The 24294-nt window shown below is 46.1% G+C and overlaps 1 protein-coding gene across 4 annotated transcripts in view; it reads left to right on the top strand.

Moving 5' to 3' along the window:
• The window catches only part of MAP3K3 (mitogen-activated protein kinase kinase kinase 3), a 59162-nt gene that overhangs the window by 28895 nt on the left and 5973 nt on the right, over positions 1 to 24294 (top strand). For 2 of the 4 annotated variants that reach the window (XM_043904985.1, XM_043904987.1), the window contains 7 exons: positions 745 to 858; positions 7570 to 7690; positions 16889 to 17022; positions 20706 to 20767; positions 22645 to 22712; positions 22908 to 23000; positions 23608 to 23799. In XM_043904985.1, the coding sequence (XP_043760920.1) occupies positions 745 to 858; positions 7570 to 7690; positions 16889 to 17022; positions 20706 to 20767; positions 22645 to 22712; positions 22908 to 23000; positions 23608 to 23799 (784 nt within the window). Of the gene's footprint in view, positions 1 to 744; positions 859 to 7569; positions 7691 to 16888; positions 17023 to 20705; positions 20780 to 22644; positions 22713 to 22907; positions 23001 to 23607; positions 23800 to 24294 lie in introns of all 4 variants that reach the window. The other 2 variants (XM_043904984.1, XM_043904986.1) reach the window with 1 other exon arrangement.

The raw sequence follows: 24294 nt of genomic DNA on the forward strand, positions 1-24294 counted from the left end.
AAGATATTAAACCCTTCTATGTGGTCTAAATTTGTGTTCTTACTTGAGTAATGTTTTCATCCTCAGCCCGCCCCCCTCCTCCTCCTCAGCCTTTTCTGCTTATTTTGTTAACGTCAGCACAGAGTAGGGTGGGACACGGCTTCTACTGCTGGAGTTGGGAAGAAATATGGGGGCTAAAACTGTTTGGGACTTGATGCTTTGGAGTAGAGAGTATTTTGGGAGAGGAAGCTCTTCTCAGAAAATATCTTGAAATAAAGTACTAATGTGCTACAGCATGGATGAACTCAAAAATACTAAGCAAAGTGAAAGAAGTTGGATGCAAAAGACTATGAATTGAATCAAATATATATGAATTGTGTGATTTCATTTATATGAAATGTCCAGGAAATGCAAATCTCTAGAGACAGAAAGTAGATTAGTGGTTGCCTGGGGTGAGAGGTAGAAAAGAGGAGTGACTGTGAATGGGCACAAGAGATCTTTTTAAAGTGGTGAAAATGTTTTAAAATTGAATTGTGGTGATGGTTGCACAACTCTGTCATTTTCCTAAAAATTATTAAATTTTACACTTAAATGAAAAAAAAGAGAAAATATCTCTATGGCTTCAGTTAGGTCTTTGAGGACTCCAGAGTATGCATTGAGATTGTTTTTCTCCAAATTTATTTTTAGTTTTTGTTTGTTTTGCTTATTTTTGCAGACTAAAGACATATTTTATATGATTTCCTTTTTCTGTGTCATGTGTCACAGCTCTCCATCCTGCTGAAGAATCAAGATGATCTTGACAAAGCAATTGACATTTTGGATAGAAGCTCAAGCATGAAAAGTCTTAGAATATTGTTGCTGTCCCAGGACAGAAACCATGTAAGTAGCCCCTGCCCTGGACTGACAGCTAAAGACACCACTTGGCTGTCCTTCAGGAGTTCACGTTCTTCCTTGACAGAGTTTTGCGTTCCACTGTCACCACTAAAGTGAGAACATAAGTGCAGTCCAGCCCACTGGGTCAGTGGCCAGCTAGCCTTCTGCATTTAATTTTACTGCACAGCCAGATCATCAGTGTTAAAGTTGCAGGTAAAGGTTACTTGGCTGGTGGTGTGGGAGGAAGGAAAACATTTTATGATAAAGGAGAGAATTCTTTTTCTCTGTAGTTAATGTGTGTTTTTTTTTTTTTTTTTTAAAAAAAAAAACTAGATTTGGACCCCAGCAAGGGAGATTTGCTTAGCGTGGGGGTGCTGATTAGCAAAGACTGTCAAGGATTTGAGAGTGTCATGCTTTGTGAACCCAACTCCCACAACTCCTCAGCAACTGTGACTTTCCCTTGGGACACGTAGAAAACACACTTTTCCCTTCTATTCGGTGGGAAAAAGGCCATAGACTAAAGGGCCTCTTGTAAGTTAGCATCTGCTGCCTTAGCAAATGGCAACAATCTTTGGGGCCTTCAGAACTGAGGGATTTTTCCTTACACAGTTTCCTTTCCTAAAGAATCCCCAAGGGCCTACATTTCACAGGAATGCTTGTAATCTGTATCTGTCTTCTATTTGATTCCTCTACCAGTTTTCTTCACATACATGTTCCTGAAGGTTTCTTTGGTGTTCTTTCCTTTCCATATGCTTGAAAACAGCCAACTGTGGACAGCTAACATTACTGCCTGAGAACCGTGGATGCCCTATACCGGACAGAATTTAGAGGGAATGGTGCTTTAGTTTTAAAGAGACTTTAGAATGTCTGTTGATTAGGGAAAGACACAGAAGAATGTAGTTAGGAAGCCTTAGAATAAAGAAGATGTTTTCTAATAGTACAGAAGTGTCCTTGAGCATGAGGACTGGTCTTCTCTTTCCCAGTGTCTTTTTTTTCTGGATATGTTTTGGGAAGTATTCTGAAGTAAAATATAAACTTTATTACTTCATTTCTCTTTTCGAGTTACTTACCTTCTCCTTGTAGTCCTTTCTCATTGCCTGTCATGTGAGATTTAAATGTAGCCTATCACCCAGAATTTTTCACTAACTATCCTTCTTTCAGCTCCCCAGTCTCATCTTTCCAAGTTCTTCAGCATACTCCCCTTCTTCTACAGTTCTTTCTTCTTCCTTTTTGCCAGACCATGGTTGTCAGCCTTTTTTTTTGGTTCTAGCTTGGTTTACCTGCTACGGTTTGGTCAGTATTTTTGACTGAGGCCATATTGATTATTCCCCTTTCCTTTAGTCTTTGGATATAATTTGCACACTAGTTTACTGGTTCCTTAGTAATTGCCCCAAAGTTGTTGCGTATTTGTAAATTTTATCCCAAAAGATTGTAAGGTCCTTGAGAACTGGAGCTGTATCTTGTTGTTCTGGAACCCATCTTCCTAAGAGGGCAACAGTGACTACTTGAAATGTTAGCAAGAGTCAAGTAGAGACCATATTTAGCAAACCCCTTCTTTACAGAAGAAGCTGGAGTTGAAATTTAATGATGTGATGGTTTAACTGGGAGCCAGCAACCCTGATGGTGATCCCTCCACTCCCCTGATGAGAAGCTTCAGACAACTGGTTCTATACATTTGCCTCCGCATCCATCAAAGGGTGCTCTCAGCTGCAGGTGCTGCTACAGCACCCAGAGCTGTGTGAAAGATGACCATCTGATCTCTGACACTCATGGAATTACATTAAGTGTTGCATGAAATAAATGCCATATTGACGCCTCTCTTTCTAAGGATGTATATTTAAAAAATTATAAAGTCAGTGTAACTTATTGTAAAGTTAAAATAATAAAAAAGTATTGTCTTACATAATTCTAGCACCAAAACACATTGATTGATTTTTGATATGTTTCTCTTTGGCCATATGTATACACACTTTAAGTGTTGTCATGGTGTTTAGGCAGTTTTCTAATATAATTTTTCACTTATTGTCATGTACATTTTTCTGTTAATATACAGTCTTCATGATTATAATTTATAAGGATGCAGAAGTTCCTTGAGTGGACATACCATAATTTTATTCAGTAACCAGTTTTACTACTGTTAGAATGCTTAAGCTGCTCCTATTTTTTGGCATTTATAAAGATTTACATTTAAGACTAACAGTAGTACTGGTGGTGATGAAATCTTTCCTTGGGGACTTCCTCAACTAGACTTCAGGCTTCTTTGTAAACAGAGGTATCATGATCCAAAATTGCTATGTGTTTAGGTGTCCTACCTTTAGAAGAGTGCTTCTCTGTTTGTGATGAAGTCTCACTGTTGTTCTTCTAGTTTCCAATCTGTCATAGACCAGTTCTTCTTTAAAAACACAAAAACTGAAAAGTGGAAAAATTAACTAGAGACATACAAAACACAAGCCCCCAATTTTTGTTAGATTCAATAGGCATAAGTCACTATGCCAAATTATTACCAAAGTGTTTATTAGCAAGTTACTCTTCACATTTCAGTACTTAAATTGTAGAGGACTGGTTCACCACAGGTTGGAACCTGGCACCAGCCCTTAGATCACACTCTACATATACTTCTTCAGGACACCACATCACCCCAGTCTTCATCCTCTCCTGATGGTCACTGTCAGCCACTTTGTTCCTATAGTTTCCTTCAGTTTTAGCAGCCTATCACCTCATTAACCTTTTGTTACCATCTGAACCTTTACTTCCCTTCTTATTCTTGTTTTTAAATGTACTGTCTCTTCTCTATGGATTCCTTTTTTTATTGCTCTTTCTATGACAGATTTTAGCCTTTCCTCTGTCTTCATCCCTCAGCAAGGTGGATAGTCATACTCCTCCCATCACACCTGCCAAACCATGTCTTAGACTTCAGTATTGTTTTCACTTAAGAACACTTGGATTTTAGTAATCACAGAACTTCTCTTAGTCTGAGGAACCTTTCTCTAGCCTTGATTTTACTGCCATTTTAAGATACTTCACCACCTCCTTCAGTAGTTCTCATTGCCCTAGACCTCTGCCTTGGGCCATAAACTCAGCTGTTTGCTATTACAGACTGCTTTTCTAAGTGTGTGTTCATCTAACTCTTAATTTATCTTTCTAAAGCTCTTGACCTTCTTATAACTTTCCAGATTTTCCACCATCATAACGTAATCTCAAGCTCAACATTATCTTGTCACTTGTACATATGATAAAAACTAAATATCCAGGATAATCTAAATAATAATTCTTTTTATTTTTCTAAGAATAATGGGGCAAGTGCAGGAAGTTAGAACTAAACTTGGTGGGCAGAATATCTTTAGTCTGGCCCCTGTTTAAAAATCATTACACATTTGGGAATTCCCTGGCAGTCTTGTGGTTAGAACTCCATGCTTTCACTGATGAGAGTGGGGGTTCAGTCCCGGGTCAGAGAACCAAGATCCCACAAGCCAGTAGCACTGCTAACAGATAAATAAAAATTATTACATTTTATGTGTCTAAGGTACTTTCTTTTCTCATTTGATTTTTGTGACTTTGAGGGATCCTGGTTATTGCTAGTCTATACCTAGGGAAACTGAGGCCTAGGGTGATTTGCCCTGGGTGAAGCAGGTAATAGTGACAGAGCTGGGCTAGAGCCCAGATGTTCTGACTGTAGTCCGGTAACATACGAGACACCATCCAGGAAAAGGATCTTAGAATTATTATAAGATCCTTTATTATTAGGATTATTATAGTAGTCTTTGGAAATTATTGTAGTTCTGGAAAACCTCACCCAGGTTCTTCCACAGTTCGTTAGAAGCACAACAGGAACTGTAATGTTGCCTATGAGGAAAACCTGTGAGATGTGTCATTTTCTCCACCTTTTTCTTCCTTTCTCAACTTAGAAGGGAACTGAGCTAAGAAAGGTCCAAGACAAGACAAATTTTTATGAAGTTGGGATCAGTTTTATACGTGAATAGCCTAAAATGCCTGGAACTCTTTAGTCAGGAAAGGGAGCTGAAGCATACATACCTTTAGGCAAAGTCTGTGTAGCACTGAAGAGTGGGGACAATAAAAGCACAGATTTATTCACCTCATCTCAATTTGAATGAACCCCTGGAATATGAGGATTATCAGAGAACAAAAAAGAAATAAGAATTTGCATAAGACACATAAACATGTCATCCTTTCTTCAAGTTGTATAGCTTCAAAGCAGATTTTTTTCAGACTTTTAATAAATTCATGTGTGTTAAAAGCTGTGAATTTATTAAATAATCTGGATGCTTCCACAGTGATCATAACTATCATGGTCTTCCATGCAAATGTCTCTTGGTGCCACCATTGAAACAGAGGACCGCTGAGATCCAGAGAGCCACTTCTCAGCTCATGTTTCCATGAACCAAACTAAACCAAACACATGGATACCCCTTTTTTTTCTCTCTGCATCATTGAGTTCAACTGCTCCTTTTGTCTGATACCACCAAATCTTTTATCAAGATAATTTGTGGGTCAACTTTTATAATCTTTTTTTTTTTGCTGATCTCCTAGTTTCCAGTGACTGCAGTCTTTGTGCACATGGTTCCGTGGTGATATTTCATGTTGTTTGTGTCGGCCACAGCACACTGCTACCCACAGAATCTTTCAGTGAGGTTTTCACAAAATGGTTGCATGCCTTCTATTTGCTGTCTCTAGAATGTTCTGCCATCTACACACTTTGCACCCATTGGGACTCCTTTCACTCTCTACAGGCACTTTTATTTTTTCCTAGTCCCACCTTCCTCCTTCTCTTTCCCACTTCTGGGTCTTGTTCGAGGTTCCTTGAGTCCTTGCATCAACCTCATTTTTGTTTACCATGTCATTCTCTTATCATTCTCTTGTCATTCTCAAAATCAGGGTTTTCTGAACTTGACCGAATATTACCAACACTTGGAGGAGATTTTAAAAATACCAGTCCTTGGGCCTTACCCCCAGAGAATCTGCTGTAGTTGGTCTGAGGTGTCAAAAACCCCACAGGCAGTTCTGCTGGGTAGATGGGGCTGAGAACCACTGCCTTAAACCAAATATGACTCACCTCCCAGGACCTCACTGCTCTGAATGTAGTTCATGTACCACCTCATCAACATCACCTGAAAGCTGGTTAGAAATGCAGATCCTCAGTCTCACCCCAGACCTCCTGAATCAGAATCTTGCATTTGAATAAGGTCCCAGGCGATTTGTGTGCACGTAGCAATGTGAGAAGCCCTGCTCAGAAACCTTCACTGATTCCCTTCATCTGTTTTCCAACTTGGTGCCACAGTCAGCCTTTCCTCTTAGAAACCTATGCTTGTGCCGGCTATTGAACTTCATTTCCTGTCTCAGCTTTTAGATTTGAAAATTGAGAGATTAGAATTTATATTCTTCGGTAATTTCAGATTGTGTTGCCAAGATGTATGGAGTTCCCACTCTGCGTCAGGCCCTGTCCCAGCAGGTGTCCTTGAGGTGCTCAGCACAGCTCTTCTCTGTCTTGACTGCAGGGCTGTAGCCTTTGCGTGCCCCTCACTGACCTGCTTCCCCAGCGTGTGGCTTTGATTGTTTTTTCCTTTCTGACCCTTGGCGGAGAGCTATTGCACATCGGAGGCTTCAGCAAGAACACTCACTTCCCCTTGGTTCTGACTTCCCGTTAGAGCAGGACAGTGTGTCAGGACAGCCAGCATGTGATCAGGTCGCGCGGGGAGACCCAGAGGAGGCTGCTTGGCAGCTGGACCTCCCCCTGAGCGCGCGCGGGAAGCGTTTTTCCTGGAGGACAGGATAGAGTTTGTTTTGGTTGCACTTTTTTTTTTCCTTATGGGAGGTGTGTGTGAGAGAGAGAAAAAGAGAAACAAGTAGAAATTTTGACCCAAGTTATTTATAAATTCTGAGCTCCCACTCTCCATAGCACTCTACTTAATTATGAGCACAGCCTGACATCACTTGCTCCCCTTCAGGCATCAGTTGTCAACTTCCTCATGCAAGGCTCCCCTTTTTTGCTTTGTTTTCTCTCTAGGGCTCACCTTGTGGCCTAACTGAGTCAGTGCAAAGTGGGGTGGATGTAGCAAGGCTGCTGACCCTGTCCTGAAGTCCTTGACCTCGGGCAGCATGGTACCTGTGATAGTCTTTCTGAGATGAACACAGTCCAAAGATGGTTCACTCGTAAGCTCCAGGAACATGAAGTAGCCAAGCTCATTGTACCCTAATTTTCAGGGAGCAATGATGATGAGGGAGGAAGAAGCATATCACATTATTTTTAAAATGTTTTATCAACCAGAGGTTTTGATGCAGAGGTGGCCATCATTTTCCATGCTGAACCCCCACGCAACAGGTGATCTTGCTGCTGAGATAATCTGCTTTTCCTGCTATTCTGCCCAACCCTTCAGAGAGTTTTATGAGAGGATATGTACAGCTGTTTTCTCTTTGGCACATTACTACAGGAATGCCTGGTATTCCTGTGTGTCTGGGTCGTCACCTATTCCATTGGAGCACTGGGTATCGGTGCCCTCTATCAGTGAAACTGTAAAATGAATTGAGCAGATAGCGATGGGCCACATCTGATTGAGGAGTGAGGTTTGAGGGAAAGCTGAGAAGCTCATGCACTGAAGGCATGAAGGTGGCTGAGAGCATGCTGCGTTCCAGGGAGGGGCGAGGGGACATTTCTCAGCCTGCCTCCTTAGTGAGCTCAGCCTTTTTCCTCTTATCTTGCAGACCAGTTCCTCTCCCCACTCCGGGGTGTCCAGGCAAGTGCGAATCAAAGCTTCCCAGTCTTCGGGAGATGTAAATACCATCTACCAGCCCCCTGAGTCCAGGAGCAGGCACCTCTCTGTCAGTGAGTATCTCCTCCCCTTTTTTCCTCTTACCTATCTGGCTATTTTTTTTTAATATTCTTTTAAAAAATAACTATTATTTAAAAAACAATCATCAAACATTATTGACTGCTACGCTGTTTGGAATAATTTTCCATGCCTTTCTTTGGGGAAGAGAGATAGTGATATGATTGGGATGGAGTCCTAACCCTTATGCTGTCATGCTGTGGTGGGGTAATCAGGTCCTTTTCAACAGCCCCGAAAAAGTGATCTCAAACATCTGCTTGAGGACCGTCAGTGGCAGTGGACCCTCACTTCTGACCATATTTTCCCCAAAAGACTGGGAACTTGTGGAGTTAGAAGTCAGGTCCAAGTTTGAGTTTTGATATCAAGCCTCTTGCTTGTGGTTCCTGAGGAGTTCTGATACTTCGCGGAAGATGCAGACCAACAAAACTACTGGAGTGTCTAAGTTGTCTGGGAGGACAGGAGACTATTGACGTAGTATATACAATTGGCTCATTAGTAAGAAAGATATGTAGCTGCTGCCAGGCCTTCCTGGGAAAGAAATCTAAATCAGATCTGTGCATTATACCAGGCAGTCCAGTTTTGCTTTGGATCCCTTTTTCCACATTTGAGGAAAAAGCTCTCTTTTTGAATTGTGCAATTTGTTTTAAGGGGGAAGTCTGGCCTTGTCAGCATCTGCATTGAGGTTGCTGCCCTGATGTTGCTGGAACCCCTGCTGCTGTCCATACAGGTTCTCTCTGGGCAGGTAGAATTGCATCAAACTGAACTGCTCTCTGGAGATCTGAAGCTGAGCTGGCGGCAGGGCGGGGTGGGGTGGGGGGCTGCATTCTGAGCATCAGTCCTGTCATGGAGCTTGTGTGGGAATGAGAAGCCTCCCCAGGGAGTAGCAGAAAGATTGTGCTGCTGAGGCACTGACTCTGCCTCACTGAGTAATTTCTGGAGCCCGAGCAAGCCCTGGTAGTAAGTGTTGCCAAGCTGGAAGTCCATATATGCATTTCATGTTTCCCTAGCCTTGTGGATGATTGGTGGGTATGTTTACAGTAAGCTGGTTGAGGGGAGAGCCAGCACCCCAGCATGGAGACCTTATCCAGAGCATCTCTGGCCCTGGAATCCAGGTGTCCTGGAACCTGGGTATCTCTGCTAGTTTGGCCTCTGTTCTAGAGCCCTTGTAGAGACCAAGGGGCTGGAGCGGGGCAGCGCTGCTCCTTTGTGGAGGAAGCAGTGAGTACTGACGTTGCGCAGTGACCTGGCCTCCTGCTCCTAAGCAAGTGCCTGTGACGTGTGTGGAGATGGGGGCTACATGGTGGGCCATTGTCATAGGGACCCCATTTGGAATTTCCTTGTCTGAGAGTGCTGAGGAGTAAAATTTCTACAAATGAGTTCCTGTCTATATAAAGAATGGGCAACACAGCCTCCCAGCATGCACAGATTCTGGGTTCCTCCCTTCAGCCAGCACTATATCTCAGGCTCTAGGCTGGTGTGGGGGCTATAGTGGAGGCACCTGGAAGACCGAGGGTGGTGTGGGGACACAGAGGAGGCAGAACCAGCTCCACCCAGGACTTTGCTTTCACAAAAGAGAGGGAACATCAGAAATGACAAATGAGGGGAAGATTTACTGAGTGTGAAATGTAGACAGATATTCTGGGCACAGAAAGGGGCATATGCCAGGCACGATCACCAAAGAAGATGGTGACTTCTGAGAACACCGGATGGTTCTGGATTATGAGAGAGACTCGTAAAGCGGGGATGTGGCAGAGGCTATGTCTGACGAGAATGACCTGGGATGTGCACCCAGTGTGAGCTGGAATTTTAGAGGTTATGGAGGATTTCCATAGGCCAGGATGACAGGAGAGGGCATTTCAGTGATCTGCTGGTGGAGAGCCCACATACCCTTCTGACTGGGCTGATGTATTTGAAGGAGAAATAGAGACGGCTGAGAAGGGATGTCTGCCGTGACCAAGGAGCCTCAACTGCACATGGACTCGCTCTGTAGGCATTGGGCAAACGCTGGGAGTGGTGACCCCTGGTACCCATCTCTATTCTAACGCTTATCACATTATCTTATGGTATCTCTCTCCCTGTCAAACTGCATTTTTACTCATTTGTTCATTTAGGAAATAATTACCTGGAGTATCTGCTGTGTGCCAGAATCATGGAAATCAAAGCACAGTTCCTGTCCCTGCGGCCCTTATATACCTGTAGAAGGTCATATGTCACTTGTCGTGACGTGATTCATCTCTAATTATAGGCTCTGACCAAAAGGTGTGTGGTGGTGTGAGCACGTATAACAGAAGGATGTGACCTGATTTCAGGGCCAGTGAAGCCTTAGGCTGTGACCTAGAGCATGAATGGGAGTTATTCAAATGGACAGGGAGGAGAGTTCCTGGCTTCCCTTGCTGAGGCCTCATGGAAAGGGGAGTGCCGTGTATTTCAGAAGCAGAGGGCTGGAGAGCTGAGAACAGGGCTGAGGAGGAGGGGCCGAGGCTGAGGATGGGGGGCAGAGCCCTGAGGACTGGCAGGTAGATTTCAGTCCTAAGTGAAGAGGAATGGGTGATGTATTCGGAGTTTTATTTTGAAAAGATTTCTCTAGCTACACAAGGGTTGAAGAGCCAATCCAAGAGGGGCAAGCGTGGCTCCAAGGGAAAGCCATATTAGCCTGTGTGGTGGTCCAGGTGAAAGAAGACAGAAACGTGGATTAGACTAGTGACGGTAGGTAAAGAGGAAGGACCAGGTGGGTTTGAGACGTTTAGAAGGTAAAGCCATTAGAACATGGGGGAGATGTTGGGGAGGTACCTGAGATCCATTTAGGATCTGCAAGGTCAGAACTATTTTCATGATAATACTAAGACATCGATCGGCTTTTCACTCATTCTCTCACAAATGGGGGAATTTTCCAGAGGTCACCTGCTTGGGGTAATGTCATTGCTCTGTGGCTAACGGAATGTGTGCTTGGGTATCAGTGTGTTTTAAACTTTTTGACCCTAATTTCTAATACAGTGAATATCAATTGGTTATAACCCCCATAAATAAAAGATCTTTGGTGTCCTCAATTTTAGAAGTGAAAAAGGGTTCTAAGATCAGAAGGGTTAAGAACCACTGTGGTATTGGATTGCATTTTCAGGTGTTGAGAGAGCAGGGTGGTAAGTTACTGGTTTATGGATCTGGCAATGCCTTTTACCAAGACAGAGATTAGAAGTGAGCCGGGTTTCGGGTGCTGAGAAGGGCATGAAATTTTAGGCAGGTTGAATTGGAGATAGATTTGAGTCAGCTAAGAGAAGACAGCAGATGAGCAGCTAACTCTGCAAATCTCTAGCTCAGAGGGGAGAAAACCAGTGGTAGAGGAGAAAAATGGATGCTGTCAAGTTGAAGTCTTGGGCCCAGATGAGAGTTTCTAAACAGACTCTAGAGTGAGAAGAGAAGAGGGCCTAGGACTGAGCCTTAGAGATCCAGACAGTGGCCAGTTAGAGGGGGATAAACCTGTGGAGGACACAGGAAAGGAGTGACCAGAGAAGCAGGAGGGAGAGGATGCCAGGGTGGGAAGGAGGCCCTCCTGGCGCCAGCCAGGTTGGAAAAGGACAGACTAAGAGGAAAAACTTGGCGTCTGCATCCACACGTCTGATTGCTTGCTCTGCTGGTATGGGGTAGGGCCTTCTGGAAGAGAAGGAAACAGAAAGAGAGGAGTTAAGGTTTAAGCGTGAGGGATAGGAGAAGTCCTAGCCATGCAAATGGGGTCAAATCAGAAGCCTTAGTGATGCAACCCCCACCAACAGGAGGGGCTCTTGGCCTTCCTTCCCCACCAACATTAACATACCTGTGCTATTGAGCGTAAGACTGAACATGCAGGTCATTCAGCTCCCACTGCAGCATTTTCAATAATGAGGAAGTGCAGCGAAGCCCAACCCAATTTGAGACAACTTTCTTTATTTGAGATTAGTCCTTATTTTGAGTTGAGATTCTGCCTTCTCTCACTTTACCCATTGGCTCTAGTAGTGCTCTCTTGAGCAGCACAGATAACATGTTTCATATGACAGTTTTTCAGATGCTTGAAACCAGCTATCATGTTCACCTTTGGTTTTTTCCCATCATAATATACATACCTTGAATTCCAGTTTTTTTCAATCCAGTTAGCTTAAAAAACAAACAAACAAACCACCCAAACCAAAAATAAAACCTACTAGATAGTATGTTAACCCAAAAGAGAGACCCCTGAGGAAGATCTCCAGACAAGGCAAATGGAATTTCCCTATGAGAATATCCCCTTCTTTGTGTCCTTGCCCCTGGAGATTCTACCCATCTTTGAAACTGAAAGCTTGAGCACTGTTTCTTCCATAATATGTCAGGCGATGCCCTCAAGTAAAGGACCCATCCCTGCCACATCTGACTCTAATTTTCCTAGCGTATCTTAAGTGCCTTTGTCTCTGTTCTCATTCCATCTTGCTCCTCTTCTTGCCACTGCAGCCTGCAGTGGGCAAGCCAGATTGCAACCCCTCAGGAATGGGTAGCTGATGAGTAGAGGCAATCAATTCTTTTTCAAAGGGTTGGGCCGTAAAAGAAAAAAAAGAGGTGGGCTAGTGGCTTAAGGGAGTGGCAGAAATAAGGTCAGGCTATTTTTAGGCTAGAGATCTGAGCTTGTTTATGAAGGGAGGCACAGAGACAGCTGAAGAAGAGATTGGAGGCGGTAAAGAGGGGACCCTAGGAAGGGGACCCTCCTGCTGGGAGTCAACGGGGGAGTTCAGACAGAGGGCTTATAGTGCCTGGATAAGGAGGAAGGCAGCCCTTGTCCTCAGAGAGGAGAGGTGGAAAAACAGGAGTGTTGAAGGGATGAGGTGCCTTCTAGTGACACCTGGACAGTGCGGACCTCCAGCCCTGGTACAGATCTGCAAGAGTGAACTGCAGAGGTGGTGACCACAAACACAGAGACAAAACGGTCAGCTTCCTTCACTTCCACAGGTTTTTTCTCTCTGCTTAAAATTCTGCAATACTAGATGAGATCAGAAACTGTGTAGTGGCAGTAGCAACTTCAGAATAAAATGGGAGGTTTGAAAGTTAAAACAGGATGTTCTCAGGGTCTTATGGGATGACAATATCGAGAAGCTCTGTTCTGTACAGCCTGGTCTAGTGTGAGGAAATGGGGATATATTGGTTAAGATTTTCCATTGATGAAGAAAAAAAAGATTGGATTCCTCCCCTCAACAGCCCCCCAAGAGAGAACCGGGTTTAGAGAAAATAGTTGATGGCCAAAAACAGCTATCTCTTTGTACTTGTAGTGACCTGCACATTAACACTGACCCAAAGCCCTAGAACTCCCTGTGGAGGCAACTTCCTGACTGCATCAGCTTCCTGACAGGAGTCTCCTATGAGAAGGGCTCAAGTCTGGGAGCCTCTCTTTCAGCTTTGAGTCAAAGAACAGAGCAAAAGACTCAGCCATATCCTGGGGTATGAGTTTTGCTCCAGCTCTGCTGCCCTGGATCAAGGAGGAATGTGGCCAGCCGGCAGCGTGAACCCGTGTAGAGAGGCTTCGTGGGAAGCTACGGCCACCCTGAACACAGGATTATCAGTCTGTTCTTTTGCTTCCGCTGGTGATGACAGGGGGCCCCTTGGCATGAGGGGCCTGATGAGGCTGGAGCAGGAGCAGGCTGGAGTGCCAGGGGAGGGTGGCCCAGGGAAGCCGCTCTCCCTGCCGTGCCCGCTGGGACCTGGGTTGACTGTATCCGGCATGGCACTGTGCTCATGCTGCCTGGCTCGCTGCGGTCCAGCTGGTAAACACAGGAGCATCAATGAGTCTCTGCGGTCAGTATCTTGTCCTGCTCTGGTCCCTGTCTCACTCATCCTCAGCAGCTATTGTGTGTGTCATTAGCCCCTGATTTCTGAAATGAAGATAAAAACAAAACTGAAAATGCTCTGGAGCAGTTCTGCCAACTCCTGATTTTTCCATTCGCTTCCTCTGATAGCCATTGGTTTGGGGAGACTTCCCTTTCCTGCCCCAAGCTGTGGGCCTGTGCACAATAGCCCCTGGCCCACTGCCCATCAGATAACAAGGCTGGCTCTCGGCAGGCAGCAATGTGTATTGGAAAAAGTGAAAGTCTCTGGCTGGAAATAAAAGCTCAGAAACCCTCTGCTGTTTTCCCCCAGCCCCTCCTGGGTCTGTAGTGCTGGCTTCGTGTGAGCTAGTCCCATCCCACCTGCAGAACCAGGGGAGAGTTCAGTGGTAGCTGGTGGAGGAGAGAGAATGGGTGTCGAGGGCCCATGGATCTTTTGTCCCAGGAGGTCTCACCCTAGACACTCTGTGTGACAGACTGAGGGTACTTCAGCCTGCCTTGGGATAGTTTGGACCAATGTGTGGGATTTCATCAGTACGTAAGAGTTTTTCTTTCTCTCTAATCATAAGAGACATCTTTTGTTTTAGGTCAAATATGTAATACCTTTTCACTCCAGAATATATTGGTCAGGGTTGAGTTGCACAGAACAGAATCCACTCTGACTGGTTTCAGGAAGAAGGCATTTAAAGCACATTCTGGCTTATAAAATCACAAAGAGTGAGAAACAGACTGAATAAGTCTAAAAATGCTACAGAGCTTCTCTTCCTCCTATAATGAGGAAACCACCAGATCCAGAATCAGGACCCCTCTGTTCTGTCCACACACCACTTACATGGGGATCCCTGCACCTGTGTCTTGACATCAGGAAAACTGGGACCACAGGTGAGACCTCTGCTGATGCTACAGCAGAAAAACCAAGGCTTCTGGGATTGTGGCCAGAAACAGCAGGAATTTCAGGAAGCCATCTAAATCTACACAAGTGCATCCACTGGCTGAACCTAAAGGAGGTCTTAGAATTAATAGCTTCTAGCTGACTAACTCGGAGAAGGCAATGGCACCCCACTCCAGTACTCTTGCCTGGAAAATCCCATGGACGGAGGAGCCTGGTGGGCTGCAGCCCATGGGATCGCTAAGAGTCGGACACGACTGAGTGACTTCCCTTTCACTTTTCACTTTTGTGCATTGGAGAAGGAAGTGGCAACCCACTCCAGTGTTCTTGCCTGGAGGATCCCAGGGACGGGGGAGCCTGGTGGGCTGCCGTGTGTGGGGTCCCACAGTGTTGAACACGACTGATGCAACGGAGCAGCCGCAGCCGATGAACTTGTGAGGCACAGGAAGGCCCACTGGAATGGCAGCATGTGTCGTGAGTCTAACCCGTTGCCTCCTCCACACAATGAAGGAAGCAAATGGGACTCTAGCATGTGGGTGTGTACTGGTGCTGGCCACATTTCATTTATAATGTCCAAAAAAGGCAATAAGGTAGAGAGTTCTTCCCATTTTCATAAGTGAGGAAATTTAGGTGAGCGTTTAAATCATTCAGCTAATGAGTGACAAAGCCTGCTCTGAACCTCTGCACATCTGATTTTCAAGCTTAGGCTTTTCTCACTATATCTTGCTTACCTCTTGAGGTTGCTTCTGCTGCTGACAAATTGTTGCCAACATAGGGATTGGATTTCCACAGGACTTGTGGGCTACTAGAATGTTATCCAAGGCCGGAAATGGGAAGCAGGCACTTGGCTAATGTTTGTAAGCCAAGTGTTAAAAATGTGAACTGTGCTTTGGGGCATGGTAAGGCTTAAGAAAGCCATCTTTTTTCCATGGTTACATTGGAATTTTATGGTACAGTGGGGAGGGAAATGGCCGGCTGCCTGGATCTTTGCCATCTGACCCTCTGAAAAATGGAGTAGCTTTCTTATTCCCATTTGATTTCCTCTTACCTCCATCTTGTTGCCTTTGAGCCCTCCGTTGGCATCTTGCATCCAGTTTACAAGTGACCCTGGACAGAACAGCTTGGAATCTGAGTGATGTAAAATGTGGCCCTGTGTTTCTCTTGTGCTGTCGAGGAATCCCCATATTAGCCTCGCTCCTGGTCCTTGCAGAAAGGCAGTCGCGTTCCCCCATGGGTGGAATCTCCCCAACTCCTCTGTTTGGATTGCTTCTGGGGAATGTATGGCCTGGCCAGCTTGGGGAGAAGTTTTGCTGTCCATCTCTGTGTTGAACGGTATGCCCGCCCTTTCTGGAAATAAATTACAGTCTCAAAATGGCCTTGCCCAAACTGTACTGGGAGTCACAAAGGCTGTTTGCTGGCTGCAGCACCACCGTTGAGTCACTATATGACTTTGGGCCTTGGCTTCCCCTTCTGCACACAGTGGATGAGCATAGTGTACCTTCACTGTAGGAGTGTTGTGAGAATTAAAGGCAAACTAACAGGATAAAAAAGAAAAGGAGGACTTTCCTGGTGGTCTAGTGGTTAAGACTGTGCATTCACTACAGGTTGTGTGGGTTTGATCCCTCGTCAGGAAACCGAGATCCCACATGCTGTGTGGGTGACCAGAAAAAAAAAAGAAAATGACTGATTTCTTTGCTCTGTTAGTTGATGGCACAGTATCTCTAAATTTCTACTCTGAGCAGCATCAATTTCTGCCAGGGCTTAGAAAGTTTGAGCAGACTCTTTCTTCCATGGGTTGTTTGAGATCATTTGAAAGGCATGGTTTAGGCACCGCCTTATCTCAGAATTTGTAGCTGTGGGTGAGGTGTTGAAAGTGGAAATCCAGCATAATTCTACACATGTTTTCAGAGCAGTTTGGTTTCTAGCCTCTGCTTTAGAGTCAAGTGGGGAAGCCAGGCTACCAAGAGTCTCAGGTGCTTCCCACCTGAGATAACTAATCCAGGTGGTTCTTGGAGAGAGTGTGAGTTGATGCCTCCAACAAGAGATTGGAATACCAACTCCTCTTGGTGGCGAATTCATTAAAATATCTTCCCTACAAACTGAATGATCCATATATTCTGAATGAGTGACTTTGTGTAGAAGAATGAAGGAATCACTTGTTTGAAGGACGTTGAAAATAGTAGTTTTAAACTCCTCAAAGACTGTCTTTCAAAGAGCAAGCCTACCACCATTCTTTGGCTTTTCTCTTAAGGAGTTTTCTTCCTTCTTGGGGTCCTTGGATTAGGGGGAGAAGCTGCCTGGTTCAGGAAGTTTCCCTCAACCCCAGCACTTTGCTAGGAGGAGGCCCGCCCTCTCTTCCAGGATGTTCAGAGAGCCAAGTGGGCTCTCCACCACCGAGCAGATGCTGGGTCCAAGCTGGCCTCGTGTCTGCTCCTCTCAGGCTGTGGGTTGTGGGCTGTCCCGTCAAGGACCTTGTTTCCGTGCCCTAGGCTCCCAGAACCCCGGCCGAAGCTCGCCTCCCCCTGGCTATGTGCCCGAGCGGCAGCAGCGCATCGCCCGGCAGGGCTCCTACACCAGCATCAACAGCGAGGGCGAGTTCATACCGGAGACCAGCGAGCAGTGCGTGAGTACAGGCTGGGTTATACATAGAGGGTGTGTGTCTGGGGAGGTGTCAGACCAAGGTTATAACGGGGGTTCCTCAGTGGGCATGGTGTGCAAGCGAGGGACTTGAGTCCCATCCAGTAGCTCTTTTGTAAACCAGGCCCGCCCAGGTATGGATATTTCCTTTCTAAGGGCCAAATATCAATTTCTACCAAAGACAGGGCTTCCCTGATAGCTCAGTTGGTGAAGAATTCGCCTGCAATGCAGGAGACCCCGGTTCGATTCCTGGATCAGGAAGATCCACTGAAGAAGGGATAGGCTACCCACTCCAGTATTCTTGGGCTTCCCTTGTGGCTGGTAAAGAATCCACTTGAAATGTGGGAGACCTGGGTTTGATCCCTGGGTTGAGAAGATCCCCTAGAGAAGGGAACAGCTACCCACTCCAGTATTCTGGCCTGGAAAATCCCAAGGACTGTATAGTCCATGGGGTCGCAAAGAGTCGGATACGACTGAGCGACTTCACTTTCACCAAGGACAGGATCTAAGCTACCTCGCCTCCTCGGTGCTAGACGTGCGTTTGACAGCTTTTCGCTCCTCTGTGGTCCTCTCACTGGTCTCACACAAACTGCAGAAACCACTCTGCTGTTTGTGTGCTTCCTCACAACCACCTGTCCTTTCAGCAAGTTTTAACATATGACCAGTCCTAAATACACAGATTTTTTTTTTCTTTTCCATCAACCAGCTTTTAGTTTTGCTATTGCTTTATGAAAGGTAGGGAGTATACCAGTCCAGAGTAGGACTGGCTACTTTGGGTGAACTTTTATGATAGTAGACAACTATATTAGTTATCTGTTGCTATATAAAACAACCACAGGCTTAGCAGCACAAACAGCAGACATTTATTATTTTACAGTTTCCTGGGGTCTAAGATCCAGGCATGACTTTGTTGGGTTCTCTGCTCAGGGTTGCACAAGGCTGCAATCAAATGTCAGCCAGGCTGTATTTCTTCCTGAAGCTTGGGGTTCCGTTCTAGGTCCACATGGTTGTTGGTCAGTGTCTTGTGGTTGTAGCATTGTGGCCCCTATTTTCTTGCTGGCTGTCAGCCAGGGACCCCTCTGAGCTCTTCGAAGCCACCTGCAGTTCCCTGCAGTGTGGCCCTCTCACTTCCAGGCTACCAGGAGAGTCTCTTGCTCCAGACTGCAAAGATGGAGTCTCACGTAGTATAACACAATTAGGGGAATGAATATCCTATCCACTTTGCCATGGTCTATCGACTAGAAGCGAATTACAAGTTCTACCTATACTCAGGTGAGGGAGTTATGAAAGATTGTGACTCACTGAGGGGAGGGGAGTTGGGGGGTCATCTTAGGGTGTGTTCACCACAGTATCTTACCCATTTTGATGGCTAGCTTTTTAAACTTGTGGCTCACTTGATGAAAATGTCACTTTGGCTTAGTGAACTCAGCAAGAATGAGATCTCTGGCTTCATTCTGAAGTTTTTTCAATAAGCTTGCTTTGATTGCAAAGAAAAAGATACGTCTTCTAAACTTTTGGAATTTGATCTTCAAAGGGGAAATGTCTTAAAGGTAAAAGCATCCAGTAGAAGGCCAGCACCAACACATGGGGGGTTTTACCAAAAAAACCAATTCTTACAACTTTTCCTAAAACTGATTCTTATGACTTTTCCAGCATTGTTTCACTTGTACAGGCTATGGGAAGCAGTTTTACATTGCTTCTTCTCTCTTCTGTAGTCCTACCTTCCAGATAAATTGATGTTTAGAACAGTGACCTAGAGTACTTTTATCTGCAGAGTCCCCTCTTGGTTATCTTACTGACCATCCTTTCCTTTTTCTCTAACCAGAGTGCTTCCGGACATCAGCTGTACGAGGGGTAACTTGGGTGTAAAACCTCAGAGGTTGTTAATGAGTTTGATTGCCTTTGCTCTCTATCCTTCCCCATGGTCCTATATCCTGGTCCTTTTACTTCTTTACGTTACCTTCATGGCCGTGGAAGGCATGGGAGTATTAGACTTGTAGTGAGGAGAGGCCTTTAGGAAGGCCATGGAAGGTGGCAGCAGGACAATGACTAGGTCCTTCCTCAGTGCCTGCGTCTTTAGTGGAAAATTGCTGCTGGTAATGGGCCATTCAAGATAAATCTACTCAACAGAGACCAAAACAGCATGGTATAAGAATAACAGCATAGTGAAAGAATATCCAACTGGGACTTTCTTGAAAAGTGGAACTAAGATAAGTTTGTTTGTTTTTTCTTTAATCAGATTTGAGTAATGGCTGCATCTATTTGCTAATTTTCAGAATGAACAAAACATGGTTCAGGCTAGGTTTTTTTTTTTTTTGGCTTGATTTTTGTAACATAATTTTGCTAATGCAACAGAACTTCCTTCCCTTTGACTTCTGCAGCACTGTCATAAAGAGGGTGTTTTTTTTTTTGGCTGAGCAGCATATGGGATAATAGTTCCATTGGGGATCGAACCGATGCCCCCTGCAGCGAAAGCCCAGAGTCTCAACCATGGGACCACCAGGGCAAGTCCCTAAAAGAGGGTCCTTTTTAAAAAAAAAAAAAAAACAACAAAAAACAAAAACAGAAACCTTCACAGGGTTCAGTGTGTTTTCCAATGGCCTCTCTTGAACCTTTGGTATTCTTCCTCCTTCATCACACCTGTCATGTTGTTATTCTTGCTCATTTTCTCTTCTGTTATCTGATCTAACTTTGCCAAATATGTACTTTCTGGATTGGGAGCAATTCTTTCCCGTGTTGGTTTTATCCACTTGGGGAAATCCTATCTCCTTAGCAAGATTTGGGGGATTTTACTTTGCAATTAATTTGCCTTGATTGGCAGTTTAAAAAAAACCACATGACAATATATGGGTGAAATTATAGGTGAGATGGTCTCCAGCATTAAATGGGAAGAGATCATTTGACTTGGAAACCAATTTTATAAAAGTTGTTCATGGATTTTCATAGTTCTGATACTCTGCTTCCCTATGTAATGCTTGACTTTGGATCTCAGATAATGAATTCTCTAACAGTGAACACACCCCTTCACTGCCCCCCACCCCCAGGCAAAATGAAGGGAGATCAGTTGGAGAAAAGGCTAATCTGAAGGCTTTTTGTTACTGCATTTGACCCAGGGCCAGAGAAACATTTCAGCTCACATAGATACCTGTTGGCCCTGCCTGAGAACCAGGAACTGGGAAACTTGTATTCCGTGTCAGTTGTGCACTGACTTGTTTCATGACTTCAGACAATACTCCTCCCCTTTCCAGACCTGCAGTGGCTCATCTGTGAAACGAGGACACTCCTTGTCTTTGTAAATTATAAATTATGACGTGTAAACAGAAGCATCACCGTCCTGCCCACACACACTGGAAGCCTCTGCAGGGTAGTACCGTCTCCAGCACCAGGCTTCAGCTTTCACAAGCCAAGAAAATGCCAACCAGAGAAGCAGCGTCTCTGCTTTGCTCTCCTGGCAGAGCGCCTTGGGATGCCAGCCAGGCATTTTTCTCACTCCTGGAAACTTGCCTTTCAGACTGTGGGGGAGAACGGTACCTGCCTAACCATTCTTCCCACTGCCCAGGCAGAGAAAGGGCACTTTCATATTTTGGGGGAAAAAAAAAAGGACCTTTTGCTGGTCTTGGCTGGGTACCTGGCTCGGGCTGGGGCTTTACTGTATGCCTTGCCTTGCAGATGCTGGATCCTCTGAGCAGTGCTGAAAACTCCTTGTCAGGAAGCTGCCAGTCCTTGGACAGGTCAGCAGACAGGTATGGGACTGTGGCTGGTTCGGGAGTTGGTACACAGGCATTTTTGGAACTGATGAGCTGAGGAAATAGAGTTAGCTAGTGTGTGTGTCCCTGAACTAGACACTGGTCTGCAGGCCCATGGCTAGAACCTCATGCTTTTGGAGAGAAACCTCTCGCTAGCGTTGCGAGCCCTCTCCTTAATTTTCCAAGGAGAGTGTTCTGTTTGTGTAATTAGATGGATGTAATAGGTCATAGTAGCAGCTCACATGGATAAATGCTTGCTCCGTTGTTTCCAGCAATTTTTATGTGTTTTGACTTCCCACATAATACATGCTGCCCTTGGCCTCATTGTACCCCTGGCCTCATTGCTGAGGTCTGGACTGAGAAGCAGTGGACCTTCAGTGTTTTGGGGACAAAATTGAATTATCACCTGTAGGTTTACTTTCATTTTTTTCTTTTCTCCAAGTATTTCTGGTGGAATAAGAAACTGGGGTATAAAAACCTGAAAACAAAATAATCCAGACTGCCTAGCTTACCACACTGCCCACTTGATGTGTAATCTTACGCACCAGCTGTGTTCTTATTACACTTTGGGAGGGAACAAGTGCTGTCCTTTACACACCCCATAGTCTGTGGAGCTGGTTCGTCAGTCAGCAGGGGTGTTTAGAGATGGCTTTGGCATTGATCCAGCCAGTCTCTCTCCTTGACCTCATCATGCCCAGGAACACATTTTGACCATGTCTGGCTTGGCTTAGGGCTGTGGTCAGAGGCTACCGAACAGTTGGGAGGATTTTCTTCTCTTTGTGGAACTGATTAATTGCTCACACGGGTAATCACCTTGTGACCCTGGCCAGATCTGTACTGTGTCTCTTCTAACAGACCTGTGCTCTGGTGAGTGTGGTCTCCCTCCAGGCGTCATAGGACACAGTGACAGTTGCTGTTGGCATTCAATTTGCAGCCTTATTTTAGGCTTTCCAAGCAGAAGAGCAAGAAGGCACTGGTAAAAGTGCCAGAGTTGTTACTGTGAACTGAGAGCTCTTCCAGGACAGGGACTGACTATGGCTTTGAACTCTCTTCTGAGTTTTGTGGCCATACTGGTGGGGGCGGGGAGGTGTGGGGCAGGACCACAGAAAGTCTGGTAGTTGGGAAGTAGAGGACAGTTCCTGTACCACTGCCTTGAGAGTTTCTGAGTTTTGATCTTCTCCAAAGGCACTCACACATGAGGGAAAAGAACCATTCAGGTGGATGCTTGTAAAGATGACTCTCTTGATTCTTGAGTTTTTCCTCTGGCCCTCCAGTGGTTTGTTTTCATCTCCTTGGGAGTCAGACTCAGTGACCTGGATTTACTTCCTTGGGGCCCAGCATAACCGAAGGTCAGAGCTTTCATCTTCCCTTCATGGGACCTGGAGCCATTAGACCCAACCCCACCAAATATTAGTCGAATAGCTTTGGACAAGTCCATTAACCTCTCTGTTCCTCAGTTTTCCATATCTCTAAGAGGGGATAGTGGTGATTAGTCTGAAAGGAAGATCCTGGATGTTATTACTGTTTTTATGACTGCCCTGAGCAAGGGATCATTCGCAGTTCTTCTGTTCCCAGAGTGGGAGGAAAGGGTAAGATCCAGCACTCTGCCCCACCGTGGAGGTCGGGAGCACTGGAGGGCCTCATCATGCAGGGTCCTGTCAGCTGTGGGCCTCAGACTAGTGAAGAGAAAGTAGGAAGCTTAGGAAAGGTCTGCTTCTCTTGAACTCTGCTTCCTACCATATAATGACATGTGTGGGAAGGAGTCAGAAAAGGCAGTGTGTCTGGGTATCCTGCCCTCTGACCTGGTGAGCTGCTTTGGAGGGACCCTGAAGTCTGCTGTGTGATTCATGTTGTTTTTCTAGCCCATCCTTCCGGAAATCACGAATGTCCCGAGCCCAGAGCTTCCCAGACAACAGACAGGAATTCTCGGGTGAGTTCTCCAGAGCCTGGGTAAGCACTGCAAGGTGTCCAGGCGGGGCTGCCGGCAATCTGCCCTGGACGGCTCAGGGGGGAGGAGAAGCCAGGGCTGTATTTGATCTTCTGGGGCCTGCTGCTGTGAGGTCTCAGGTGACCTGGAGGCTCACCTGGGCCTGTCGAGAAGCCAGTGACCCCTGTCTTTCCTCAGATCGGGAAGCTCAGCTCTATGACAAAGGGGTCAAAGGTGGAACCTACCCCCGGCGCTACCACGTGTCTGTGCACCACAAGGACTACAGTGACGGTGAGTGTGCCTGCACGCTGCCCCCTGCCGGCCACCTCAGGAGGGCTGGTGGGCGCTCTGCCAGGAGAAGCCACTGGAACGGGGCGGCCCAGGCACTCCAGGCCCCTCGTTCCCTTTATTCCTGAGGAGCTGCATGCAGGCTTGAGGCAGTAGAGTCAGGGTTTTTTAAAAGAGGAGGATGGTATTGTAGATGGATACTGCCTCCAGGAAATCAGTCCTTTGTCTGAGGGCACGGCGTGCTCCAGGCACCAACTCTCCACTGCCCTCTTCTGCCTCAGGCAGCAAACGGAATGGAACTTCCACAGAGGTGTAGGATTAAGATGCCAAGGAAAACAGAGCAGCCATGGATTGGCCCCACGGGTGTTGTGGGGCATGAGGGCCAGCCCTGCACTTTCCCTTTGGCTGGCTTTCCCTAAACCCCCTGGCTGCTTGCTGATTCCTGCTTTTGTCCTGATCCTCAGGATGCTTGAGACATCAGCCATTCTGGCCAGAGTTGGGTGGGAGGGAAGAGAAGATGGACTGGAGCTGGTGTTATGACCTGGTTGGCACATTTGGCCTTGCAGTCAGGGCGCTGACTTGCTCTACTCTGGCCCCTGCACCCCTTCAGGCAGAAGAACTTTTCCCCGAATACGGCGTCATCAAGGCAACCTGTTCACCCTGGTGCCCTCTAGCCGCTCCCTGAGCACAAACGGCGAGAACATGGGCCTGGCCGTGCAGTACCTGGACCCCCGAGGCCGCCTGCGGAGCGCCGACAGCGAGAACGCCCTCTCTGTGCAGGAGAGGAGTGTGCCCACCAAGTGTGAGGAGTGGGCCTGGCTGGGGAGGGCCTGCCTGCGGGATGCTCAGGGCCGGGGGCCAGCGAGTCCCCTGGGCTGTTGGGCTTGGCGGGTGGCTGCCCTGGCCCATCCGTACCCAGGGGAAGAGCCTGAGGGGGCAGGAGATCCCCTGGACCTTGGTCCTCACTCCACTGTTGTGTGATGAGCCACTCCTCTCTGGCCTTTAGTTTCTCCATGTTTAAATGAAGAGCAATCTCCTTAATTCCTGACATAATGAGCTGTCTGGGGGCCTTGGAAGTATAAAGGTGTTTAATCAGTTCAGATAAGCATTTAACTGTGATTTTAGTCAGTCTTCTGCTTATCAGGGTGTGGGCCTTGAGGTCTGATTGGCCAGGGCCCTGAGCCTGTTCCAGGTGAGGGTGGAGATGCTGTGCTGAGGTGTGATGACGCCTGGTGAGGGGCAGCTCGGGCCTTCGGACAATGAGGTGGAATGTCGGGAAATAAGTGCATGAACTCTA

Source organism: Cervus elaphus, chromosome 5 (genome assembly GCF_910594005.1).
Source record: "Cervus elaphus chromosome 5, mCerEla1.1, whole genome shotgun sequence".
NCBI lineage: Eukaryota > Metazoa > Chordata > Mammalia > Artiodactyla > Cervidae > Cervus > Cervus elaphus.